The 13,627-nt window shown below is 38.0% G+C and overlaps 1 protein-coding gene across 2 annotated transcripts in view; it reads left to right on the forward strand.

Annotated features, from left to right (window-relative positions):
• LOC133995312 (astrotactin-2-like) overlaps positions 1 to 13,627 on the forward strand; it is a 287,008-nt gene that overhangs the window by 172,144 nt on the left and 101,237 nt on the right. For both annotated transcript variants that reach the window (XM_062434657.1, XM_062434658.1), the window contains exon 11: positions 7,325 to 7,475. In XM_062434657.1, coding sequence (XP_062290641.1) covers positions 7,325 to 7,475 — 151 coding nt within the window. The remainder of the gene's footprint in view (positions 1 to 7,324; positions 7,476 to 13,627) is intronic.

Here is a 13,627-nt window from a genome sequence, read left to right on the forward strand (position 1 = left end):
AGAAACTAGGAACCACTGTATCTGCTGCCTCTAAGCCTTTATTACAATTCATAAGATCATAACTTATCATACACTTGTGCTATATAAAAATGTTTCTGGTTGTTTTTACAACTGTAAGGTAGAGAGGGAGGTGAGCTTTGTTTAAATATTTATGTTCAGTCTTTTCTCAAACATTTATTCTATGAAATTGTCATATTTTAAGAATGAGTTCTCTGACTCCTAGCTATGATTAAAATGTAATCTTATCTAATATTAGCCTTGCATTTCTGCTGCTTATTGTTTAACTAAAGGCAATGTGTCAACAAACACCCCACGAATCTTGCAGTAATGATCCAAGCACTCTAAACTGTGTTCAAATGCTAGCATTTTTGTCAATATGTAACTGTTAATAACCCAGAGTAGCCAGTGACACCTCACACTAGTGATTAATGACCTCACTCAGCGTGATCAAGTGAACCATCAAAATGTGCCGCTGCCAATAATCCAATGCAACTGGAAGAAGTTGACACCAGAAATAAATTAAGTACATAAATCTACCTATCCTTACTCTAAGTCTCCACTGAAACATGTTTTACAACTCTACATTTGAAGTAACAATCTGTGTATCAATCTTTTTTTTATCACTCAGTTTTTACCTGTTTTTTTTAACCTACTAGATTTTTCCCCAGTGATTACAGCAAGTTTGAAGAAAATGCACTCCATTCAATGACGAAAGTGCTTGATTAGAGTCAGCATATTTGTGGAGAGCTGGAACAAGAGCATTAATCAAGTGCAGGGGCAGACCAATAACAGGCTCTGTAATCATGCTGGAGCAGCGCTCTAACTTTGGGCAGCATCGCCTGGTCATTCATCATCTGGAAAAGCAAAAGGCAGAGAGGGAGATTAATAACAAGTACATTAGTCAGTGTTTAGATGCAACCAATGTGTTTATGGGTCATGCAACAGAGTCAGAGTGCCATAAGTGATGATCTTGATTAGCAAATGATTTGGAAAGAAAGACTTATCAAGATTTAACTGTTTTGAGTTTGGTAACAAATTATTCCCAAATTCTAACAGAACGAAATATAGTTATCTTTCTTTGTAAAGTGATGTGTAGTATGAGTTCCCTTTCTCGTGGCTCCTGTTAATTAGAGAGTGAGATTGCTTAATATTGTCAGTACACTATGCCATGATTTAATATGTAACACAACATTATAAGAAACTTTCCAACATCCTTACTCAGAGTTTCCACCGGCACTTGTTTTTCCAGTTTTCCTCCCTCTGGGCTATCTTGCAACAGACATCTTGGAATTGATTGTTTTTTCATCTTCTACTCACTATTCCCTCTATCCAGAAAGAGAGCCAGTTAGCATGCACCTCACAGTTAAGGCAACCCATTATGTTTATCTGCCTCACCTTCCCCACCCTCTGTTTTCCTCTGAATTAAGGAGTCATTTGTCAATGCTTTGAGTGCCTGACAGAAAGAACTGATGCACAGAATGCCATGTGTTGCCTGTCTAATTTCGTAAAATTGAGTTGCCAAATAAAAAGAATAAGACATGGGTTACAGACACAGAGAATGAACATGTGTATCTGTATGTGTGTTTTGGTTTTTGTGTTGTTTGTTTTTCTGTAGACTTTGGTACAATAATGGTACAATATTCCGTTGTGACTGTGCTTACGTGACAAGAAAGTTTTGGTGTCAATGCCTAAAAATAAAATGCTCCTCACCCTGGTGTGGAAGGAAAGTGGACAATAAAGCCCTTCATCACTGGTCCTACGCTGGTGCTTACTTGTCATTCTCCACTACCTCTAACTTGAATTGCTGCATAATGGAGCAAACATTATACAAATTGAAATTCCACCACACTACTTTACATTAATATGGTCATGCACATAAAAACTATAGCTACACATTCTTAACACTGCCTTTTAATGGTGGTTTTACAAAACCATCACTTTGTCCCCTGCTGAATTTATTTCACTTGTCTTTTTTGCACACATATATGTAAGTATCAATCAATCAATTAAAAAAATCCACCATCTATTTAATATCACATGATCATTATTTTAAGGTTTCTATACATTTGTGATTGAAGAAGAACATCCATGGTGACTGATGCTCCCTGCTGATGCCTCATGGAGAGTGGTGAATGTTTCCCACAGTTCACCAGTTTACTAAGACCCTGCCCCTTAACACAGAGTGGCGTCATTTGAGGTGACACTCTGAGAGATATTTGGTCCAGTGTGTGAGGATCAGTTCAAGAATGGGCAAGTCTTTACAGATCTATAAACAGACACTAATAAGATTATCCTCACAAACACTAAATCTTATGATATCATATATTTGCTATACAATTAAGTCAAGAAAACATACACTGAAAAATCAACCTAAGTAGGTAATGGGCCCAGTCAGCAAAAATGTTATTATTCATGACTCACCACTTCACAGCACTGTTAATCCTTAATACCATTTAAACTTGGCCTCCTGAAATCAAGCATGATTTAGAAAATGTAAAATAGATTTGGTGCTCATTATTTAAAGCTGGTCCCATTTTCGATAGTCTCCATCAACATTTAAATTATATAGTGCAAATGCTATATATATATATATATTTTATTTTTTATTTTTTTACCTGTGCAAATCTTTCGTTATCTGGGATGCGCCATATGGCAGCTTAGAAGCCATTGTTGCCTACGACCGAAAAACAAGCGCATATGCGCAAACAACAGTAATAGTTTTTCTCTCTGCACTATGCAGCCACATGATGGTGACCCTCTCATCCACCGGGAGAAAGTCCAACTGTGCAGCAGCCAGCCGGTGATTTGTCAGTAGTCCCACAATCGTCTGGCACATCTCACCATGGACAATCCCTGAGTAGGAGAGAGTCCACCATCTATCAAGGAGTTTGGTTCCAGAGCCAAAGCTGTGCATAGAGGTGAGCCCAACTGCATTTTGTTGGTACCTCTCAACTTCACGCACCAACTCAGGCATCTTGCCCCAAAATAAATTACATGCCATGTTGTAAGGGCAAGTGTCCATTGCAGAGGTCGACAATTACTGAATCTGTTCCCATCCCTTGCCTTTGCCAGGGATATATTGCACTGATCTCCACCATTTGACTAGAAGGGTCCTTGGCTCTGGAACAGTGGACCAGCTTGTTTGCCCTAAGCAGATAATCAAGTGGTCACTTTAATTTGCTTATCTTGTGTCCATGTGCTTTAGGAGATAGACAAAGACATTGTCCCCTCAGATATTGTGTGGGATGTGCTGTGGTAGAATCAGGGATCAGAGTCCCTGTTGTGAATCATTCAGTTCCTATACACTCGGGAAATGTGTTTCCCTTTTGACATTAAGTCAAGCACAATGAATGTGACTCACTCTGACAAGAGTGCAGCCTGTCCTCTCTTGTTTTTTTGTTATTTGTCAAGGTACAGTTAACATCTTGAGACTGTCCAATTTGGTGATGATAGGGCAACATGTCCACTGTATTTGGATCATGCTGGCTATCTGGCTTCAGTAGACTATGATCTCAGAAAGTTATGACACATTACCACCCCCAATTTTCGTCATACATCTGCACAATCAAGAAAAAGAGATGTCTTTGGGTCTTAATGCAAGAGTAGTATCAGAGCATGCTTCTGAAAAGATAGTTATGACATAAGGCAAATATCATGATTTTCTATTGTCTTTTTCCTGACCATGTCTGAGTATTGATTTGTGAGCAAACGGCTGAGATTGAGACTTTTACAGTCGGTATGAGGTTCTCCCACAAGGTGGCTGGCCTCACTCTGCATGATAAGATTAGAATATCAAAAATCAAAGAAGACTGTAGTATCGGGGTCTTACTCCCTCATATTGATATGGAATAGTTGAGGTGGTTAAGGTACCTACAGTACCGTGTCCCCCTCAGTCTTTCTCTTGTGGAGGTGTACTAGAGTGGGAGACCAGTTCTTATAGTAGACCCACAATTTCATGTGTCAGGTGTCAATTTTAAAAAACAATTAATGTCATTTGTAACCAGATTTAAATGGATGCACACATCACATAGACCATAGGCCTAGTTAATTAGGTGGTCATTAATACACAAAGCCCAAATGTTTGATACCTTTTTATCAGATTTTGTCCCCCCTTTTATTGCAAATGACACTAACTGGGAGCTCAAACTCCTGACTTCATAAAGCAAATGGACTATCCACATTTTGGACTGATAGGTTACTTGTCTACACTACTTTGGCGGTCTTTTTTTCTATTCAGTGTTTGTAACAGCAAGGACGGTGACTGATTAGCCATCAGCACAGCACTATGTCAGGAAAGATTTGTTTTTTGCAAAGGGGGACAGTCCTGATGTGCTGTCAGTGAGCCATAATATTTCTCCACTCACACAAGGAAGACATGCCAATTATGGGCTGATGTGCCATAAATCTGACAAGAAACAAACAACACATAAGCTAAAAACAGTGTGAGGTGTTAAACAGTATTCTGTATGCCGATCACACATGGGCAGACACTATGAAAAAGAAAAGAGAAAAAAAGACTAAATTTTGATTATTAAAAATGTAGTAAGATGTGTCTGTCCACATGTATTCCAATACATCAAAAAGATATGCATTTTAAAGGTATGTCTGTCAAAGCTATGCACAGAGCAGTCCTACTTTTTAATTAATTGTAACGCTTTGCCTTTCATTTTTGCCTAAAGCCATTGATAAGGTCACAATATACAATTCTTTTCACTAAAACAATAAAAAATATTTTGCAGTGTATACTGAGTCAATAAGGGTTTACTATGCCATCTTGTTATTGAAGAAACTTTGCAAGACAACAGACTTGCAAAGTTTGATTTATGGTTTATACTCACTTATTATGGTTATTTTTGGGACATTTTAATTTAATTAATAGCAAAATCAAGATGCATATTATTGTTTCAGTCACTGTTTTTGTCTTTGAAATGACATTGTCTATGTGTACTTTGGCACTTATGAGGCAAAGACACAAACAAACAGTGACAGTGACAACAGTCTGTGAAAATTTTCCTTGCTCAGCGTGGCCTATCTGTCTTGCTATCATTCATGATCTTGTTGCTGTTTGTAGAGTCAAGTCACCCTCGCAAAACACTGTGGTCCCTGTGGTCCCATTGCAAGAGACAGTGCTATTGTTTCTTTGCAAAGAAAAACAAAGGGGTTGCTTACCCCTCGTTCTCTCTGACAGCGAGCATGCAGAGCTCAGTATGGCTGAGCATGCTGAAGTGAACAGCTGAGCTCCGCAGCCTTGGTCAAGCTAACATTTCCCAGAAGAAAGTACAGAGATCCAGCGTTAGGAAATGATAGATTCCTCCTTTGTGTATAGTGATTTTTTTCTAGTGGTGGCCCTGGCAGTGTGTGCATGACAAACACTTAGATCTACGGGTGTCCAACCAGAATCACTGTGATCTCAGTCTTAACTGTAAACATTGAATAATCTTAATTATTTGCTCAGCTTTCTTGTGATTTTTTTTTTTTTTTTGCTGATCTATTAAAATAGAAACATTTATGGAGTTTTGCAAATTGAAAATATCATTATAATGCTGTCCTGTATGTCAAACACAAAATAAATTACATACATAAAGAGATGAGAAATTAATTAATTTTACTCAGGCATTTAGCTCTCATGGGCTTTGTATATATTTGAGTGTGTCTGAATGCATGCAGTTGCATGTGCATTTTCTTCCACTGTATTTTTCAACATTGTCAGCAAGGGTGGGTCTTGATGCCTTAGCCCTTGGATTAGTTCTGAAAGTTCAAGGTTCAAGGTTATGTTTATTGTCCCACAAGGTGAAATGTGTTTTGCAGCTAGGGTTCACATAAAGACAGTATACAAAAAGACAGCAACAATGCAACATTAACACAATAAAACATAGAGCTAGAGAAAATAAATTAATATTCATAGTACAAGTACAAATGTGCAACAGTGCAGATGTGCAAGTGTGCTAATGTGCAAGGAAAGTGCAAGGAATGCAGCCACAGTGCTATTTGCCATTAAGTATATCAATAGCACTAGGGATGAAGGAAACATTGAATCGTGTAGTCCTTGGAACAGGTGCCCTGAAATGACGTCTTGAGGTCAATAGCTTAAATTCCCTCTGGAATAAATGGTCTTCACAGTGAAATATAGTATTAGCCCTCCTTACTTGCAATTTTAACAAGACTTTCAAGTCTAGTCTTGGCAGACAGATTTAGGTTTCCACACCAAGCAGTATACAAAAAGTTAAGACAGATTCAATTAAACTTCTTCGAAGAAAGTCTTTGTTTCAGAAGAAACATTAAAATAGTTATTTGTTATCAGAAAACAAAAGTCTTTGCTGGATCTTTTTAGAAATAGCATCAACATAGGAATCGAAAACACAACTTTTTGTCAAGAGCAATACTTTGATTTGTATCTTCCCGCTAGGTCAATGTAAACATGTTTCATCACAGTTGGCAATGGGCTTGGTGGTAACTTTCTGAAATCAATGATCATGTCTTTCATTTTTGACATATTTACCTGGGGGAAAGACTCATCACACCAAGCCACAATGTCATCCACCGGCCCATGACACTTTAGAAGGCTGACAATGACAGAATCATCAGCAGTCTTTAAGATGTGTCTGTTCTAATAGCTGCTGCAACACTCATTATTGTACAAAAACAGGGGGCAGACGAAAACCTCGAGTGGAACTGGTGGATGAATAGAGCGTGTTGGAGAGAGCACCATAAACTTTGACATGCTGTGACCTATCAGTTAAAAAAAGTCCATAATCCAACCAATCAGGTTAGGATCGGGTTTAAAATGACAGATGAGCCTCACTGCAAACGAGATGGAAGTTAATGGATGATTCCCTCGATTCTCCATCAACACACTGTGACAAATGTGTCCAATTAATGCCAATGCACCGATTAGTCTCAGACATGACCCACGATGAACCAGCATGAATCCCTGCACGCATCACTCCAGTGTATTCAATAACATCATATTTTACTAATATTTGAGGCATTAAGTTGACTTTCATTCTCTTCTAGAAAAAGAGGGGGAAAATCACAAATACCTGACTTAACTAAACAATAGTCATTAATTACAGGGCCAAGGATAGAAGCCACCAAAACACCACAATTTCTTTCACATTATGTGTATGCATGAATAGTTTCTGAATTGCACTAGAACCTGCAAGGTAAAGAGATACTGCATTCCAGGTGGTGAGAGATTATGTTCAACTGCTCAAGCATTAATTATCACCTATCAATACTTGTACTGATATGGCCCTAGGTAAAACAAATGCGAAGACGTCTGTATTTTTACTGGGGTTTTTTTGTTGTTTTTTTTCTATTTCAGGGAGGAGGCAATGATGTCTACTTACTTTGAGACAGTAGAGGACCTACTTGCATCTTTTGGGCCTGTCCGTGACTGCTCCAAAGATAACGGTGGCTGCAAGAAGAATTTCAAGTGTGTGTCTGACCGACAGTTAGACTCATCTGGTTGCATGGTAAGTGTAAACAGATGCCATGTGCTGATTTTATATCTAGATGACATTGTCATGAACAAGTTACTGTAGATGTAAATGTACAGTATTACACAGTTGATCCAAGTCTAAATAAAAGTACAAAGTACACCTTGCCAGCAATAGATTGAATGATAAAAGGCCCAGCAGTTAGACTTGTCATCCAGTCCTGCTGTCAGCTGAACTGATGCTGATCTGGAACCAACTAGGTAGCAGAACTCAGAGGGTGTTGACAACCAATTTCATTGTGACAGCAGACTAGTACCACACTAGTGATGCTGTATTCAAGGCTTTAGTCTGGCTAGACGCACACAATACATACTTTGTCTGTGCATGAAAGAATTTAAGCTTGTCACACTATTTTTAACCTTTCAAGTGCATCCGAAATCTCCCATCGGTTTGGGCACATTGGGATATACTGGAATCAGATTAAGGAGACCAATGAGTGACACATAATATCAGCTCTATAACTGAATGCACAGAGTATATAAATTGTACTTTAAATTTTAAATATGATGTCTGTTTTTGACAGACAGTAGCTGAAAGGCTCAGCCCCAGCAGGGAAACTAGAGACTACGAAAACAAACGTGGGCAGACAGTATTTGTCATCTAACTGGACTGAGGAGATATTTGCAGATGCGTTTACATTGCTGTTTACTGCGCTGCAGCTGAGTAGCTAATTAGCTATCAAATTTGCAAACTGCTGTTAGCAGTGGACTTTTCCCTGGTGAGTGTTTGTCTGGTGGCTTGTTCAACAAGCAGGACTAGGCATGTTCATTTTTGTAAGTAAGGTAAAACGGAGATTTCAGCAGCAAAGCTAAAGTGGGTTGTCTTTCAAAGTCTGTGGCTTTTGTTACATGTAGCAGGTTGCTGTCTGGCCTGATCCAAAAATGACATTATTGCTTTATACAAAAATGGTTTAAAATTAAGCAATTTGATTGCCTGTATGAACAAGTTCTCTATCTATATAGACACATAATTAACAGTTTTTAGACAGATTACCTTTTTGGTGTCTGGTTGTTTTTCTCAAAGGAAAATATAGGACATGCGACTTACAGAGCATGTAAGCTACCGGACAAAGAACAATTGCAATGGCCTTTTAAATCAAGTATTGAAGTGATGCATGATACAGTATTTCTTCTATAATTCGTCTGAATAATAACCTCTTTTTAATGTTGTTTGTTTGTTTGTTTTCACCCCAAAATAATGTCACTCATTAAATTTGCATGCCATCTGGTATTTTCAAACTTGGCTTTGGTGATATTGTCAAGCAATCCATAGTATTTTATGCACTGTTTACAGCAATAATTAGAATGCTTTGGTGTTATGCTCTAGTGTATGTATGAACACTGTGGGGACTATGGTTAGAGGCAGTTATGATTCATGCTGCTTTAGTATATGTCCCTTTATTTTACATAACTTTAACCTTTCATTATACTTTCTGCTTCTTACCAATTTGTAATTTAGGGAAAACACAGAAATTGCCTTTTGAAAAAGATTAATGACATAAGGTGTATCACTGTAATGAATGTGGTGGGGGAATGCAGTGCTGCAACTCACAATATAAAATGGATCAATAGGAACTGGTCCAGTGACAGCAACAGCAGGGGTAGTGCTACAAATAGCATATGCAATGCACATATTTTACCATTTGGATACTTATGTTTAGAACATGAATACTCCAAATGTTGTATTGGAATATGTACAATGAAATGTACTTTGTTACATTTATTCATAAACAATATAAGTGTAGCTGTCGTCATGCATCCCTATTTTTTGCAAGAACCCTTGTTTTATTTTAGATGCAACGTTGTAAATTTCAATACAAACGGTACAGTACAAGAGGTTTTCTACTGGCATATTTACAAGTACAGGGTGACTGGAAACTTCCGATGCCAGGGTTTTGACAACATGGGGCGGGCCTGGGTTGTAAAGCAATTAAATTGATGAGCCATCTCAAATGCTGGAGGATGGTTTGGTGAGTAATTATGAGCTTGGATGAGGCTATAAATCAACTGGTCTTTTTGTTGTTTGTGTCGACTGAAGACAAACACTAATGCGCACAATTTCCTTTTTTTTTTTTTTTTCCTTTTTACTTTATCATATTTTAAAGGGAACCTATTATATTAATTTCCAGCTGTATATTTTTTTTTTAATATATTTTTGGACTCCCCTAGAGTGGCTTTGCATGATTCACAATTTTTAAAAGCTCCTTATTTATCTTACTGGCCGTTTATGGAGCCCCTCAGTTCAGCCTCTGTCTCTCAAAGGCTGTTGTACCTTCTGTCCTTTTTAGAGCCGGACTGATGTATCGGTCGGCAGATATTATCAGCCGATATGGGCCTTTCACAGATATATCAATATCAGCCTACATGTTCTCCGATATGCGCTGATATGAATTTTCTTTTTTCTTTACATAACATTTAAATGCAGAAAATGATGCTTGGGGTGATTTAGAAATGGTGTCATAACATAGTCTGTCCAGCAGAGTGTGCTTCAACTTTATTGTTTACTATACTCTCAGCACTGTCTGCAGCTCATGAGGCAGAGTAGCATCAACCATGACCCCATCATTTTCCCTTTTCAATATAACTAATATAGCATGGCACCCATGCTTTTCACATGTGTTTGCTATGCTAGCCAGCTATAGTGTTTCAGGGGAGCATGTCTATTTTCCCACAGCCCAGTTTTAGTAGTATTATGGATTGAGTCTGTTGAGTGTTGATTTCACGCTATGTTGTGACGTAGCTGATAAGACGCAATGCTGGAAAATAAATAATCAACGTCCCCATCTTTTAGTCTCCATGACAAAGAGCTCATCATATTCGTTAGCCACATTATCGAACTAACTAACCACATAGCTGCTTTCATACCTTGTCAGCTAAGTGGAAGCTAATGTGTGAACATGTATTCATAACAAACAGTTTTGTTCAGGACTCGCAGTTCAGTATATACTCCAACTGAACAATTCCAGTCGTTTCATTTACAAAAGTTAAAATGCAATCGTCTACATTTCATATTTGTTCAGCGGATCAGTTAGAAGTATTGCAGGGAGGAATAGTACACGCAGAAACAGCCACAGTGATGAAGAGTTGCAGATTACCAGGACACCTCCAACACGTAACGTTTTACTTTGCTCTGCTGTGTAATAGAAAAACACTCACAGTGTGCCAGCTCAGCTTGAGTCATGGTTCGGCGTGACTACCCCCAAAACAATGGAAAAATGCCATATTGTTAGTAGAGTGGAGCTGTGAACTTGCATGCTGTGCATGGAGCAGATGACCTAATAAGAAAAGTTTAAAAAAAACATTGGAATGTTGTACTACCTCATTATTTGACACATTAGCCATGTTTAATATGGATATCTGACATTGTAACATAATATATATGACTAAAAATAAGGAAAGCATAATAGGTTCCCTTAAACAGAAAATAAAGACACCATTGCTTTTACTCTTACAAAATTTTCTCATGACAATAATCATGAAAATCAGCGGAACTTCTGCTACACTCTTATCACACAACCTTAAGTACTATTGTAAATGGACTGGTAAATGGACTGTGTCTTTTTTGACACTCAAAGTGCTTTTTACACTACATGTCCCATTCACCCATTCACACACACATTCATACACTGATGAAGGGGGCCACCACGCAGGGTGCCAACTGCCAACCTGCTCCTAAGATGGAGACTAACCATTCACATACATTTATACATCGTTGGCACAGCCTTTGGGAACTCCTCCAATCCACACGTGGACTGGAGGAGCCAGGAATCGAACAGCCAATCTTCTGTTTGGTGGACGACTGCTCTACCTCCTGAGCCTCAGTCATCCCATTGTGTGGCAATCACAAATGATCAATAACACAGCTTTAATCCTGACACTGGTAATAAAGAATAACATATACCATTACTGACAGACTGATGTAGAACATTTATAGAATAAACAAAATGTCATATTTCCTCCAATATACAACAGTAGTCAATTTAAAGGCATTTCTCCAATAATGCCAGGAGGCATGGTTGACACGGACGAATAAAGGCCGGCCCCAAAAACAGGCCAGGGAAGAAATGGTGGATAAACTTCTGGTGCCTGTTATATAATATGTATGCCATGACTGAAGTAATAGTATTAGTAAATGCATTGCCCCCTACCTGACCGTTACAGAGAGGGGAGGGGGACAGATGAGACACAATATTTTTACGGGGATTATGCATATTATACAGCGCATATTTGAATAATGGTGACAACAGCAACACTACATGAGCATGGTAACCAATAACCAGGGTAACTTGGCTAAGCCAGCAAGCTTTAATTAATGAGCATGCTACATGCATGCTGCAGCTAAGTGATGCACTGACAAAATGTTCCACATAGAAACTCAAGCGCTACATTTATTATGGCTTGATACTAAAAAATGAGCTAAATACTTATAAAACAGAGGGAAATAGAAATAAAAGCCTTTCTCTAAGATATGCCTGCTACCCTCTGCAGTTGAGTTCAAAGAAAAGGCCCCAACCACTATTTGAGGAAATACAGTAAATGCGTAATGCTTTTAATATTTTCTGCAAGATACTGTTTAATCACTCTTCTTCTATACAGAAACAGATCAAGTTATACTGCCCATGCCCTCTGCTACTCATCCCCCACAATTTACCTCCCACTGTGTTACCATGACGACTATTCCATATTAATAAACCTGAGTCATATTCACCATCATCCATCTGAAACAAATAAATTTGACATATTTAGTAGCTTGTGGCTGTTATTTTTTTATGACCCAGGTAGGTGTTTGCTTATATACGGTATACTGGTAATTGACTTTTGCCAGTTGACTGTATGTTGAAGGTAGTGTTGACACGTTCATCATATTGTTACTTACACTTTATAATAACCCATGCTCTTTGCATTTGTTTGGTGTTCTTCTGCTATGCCACCTGAGCACCCATGACATGGATAATTTATTTAAAATATGCAAGAACACTCATGGGTGCACCATGTCACTCTTTCCTGCATAATCAAATGTGGCTTATAATCAATGCTAGTAATGCACCTTAGTACTTTTTTCTGATTTTTGACACTTTACTCACTGCAAAGCTTTAGTAAATTCTCCCAAACAAACATAACATGTATTACTTAACTTTCTTATCAGTATAGTAAAGACCTCATTTAAATGTATAATACATGTATGGTATAGTCATAAATGTATTCATAAATCTAGGAATATCTGATTTACTGGTGTTCAATATGTGCTACAGTGTACCACATATTTTCTGTGCAGCCACATAAAACTGTTAAAACTAATTTAACCCATTTCATAGTGTGTTTGTATTTATTAAACTGCTCTCCATGTTTCACAGGGGATATTTGTGTTATTAATGGAAATACAATTTCAGTCACATAAGCTTATCTATATTATTTGCATAGGGTGAAATAGCTGATATGGGTAAAATAATTGTTAACAGTGGTACCAGCCATGGTTCATTTGCATTGAGTTAGTAGCACTTTCAGGGCTGGAGAGTAGAATTGAGCAGGCAGTTTATCATGCTAAACCCGTACCACTAAGCTGAATCCTTATTAGACCAAGAGGTGGAAAGTAGTGGACAGCGGCAAGAGTGTGTATAAAATATGAATGAGTGCATGCTAATAAGCCTTTGGATTGTTTGTCAAACTCTATCACACATCAAACCTCTAAATATAATAGCATATCTTATTAACAGTTTCTACACTCATGCAAACACACACTTTGTATCCTATAGCTATAACCACCAGCATGCAGACAGAACTATATCAAATAAATGTCATGCTTTGTCCAGTCTATGGAAGAATGACCACATTCAATAAAAAAGAGAAGTAGAAATCATGAGAGATGACTACATACTTACGTCTTCTGTCTTATTCAAACCTCTTTTTCCACTGGAGAGGCAGCTTGGAAATATTTAACTTTAACCCACACTTTTAGAGAGCATAAATGTGGGATGAAAAATGACTCTAAAATGATTCAGAGCAGTCTCACGGCACTGTATGTGGCTGCTGATTGCTACGCAGACAAAAGAATGACAGGGCACTCAAGTCTTCAAAGATTATCTCAGAGGATCACGGACATAGTGGTATTATTTTCTTCTGTGATGCGTT

The sequence above is a fragment of the Scomber scombrus genome, chromosome 15, assembly GCF_963691925.1.
Source record: "Scomber scombrus chromosome 15, fScoSco1.1, whole genome shotgun sequence".
Classification (NCBI taxonomy): domain Eukaryota; kingdom Metazoa; phylum Chordata; class Actinopteri; order Scombriformes; family Scombridae; genus Scomber; species Scomber scombrus.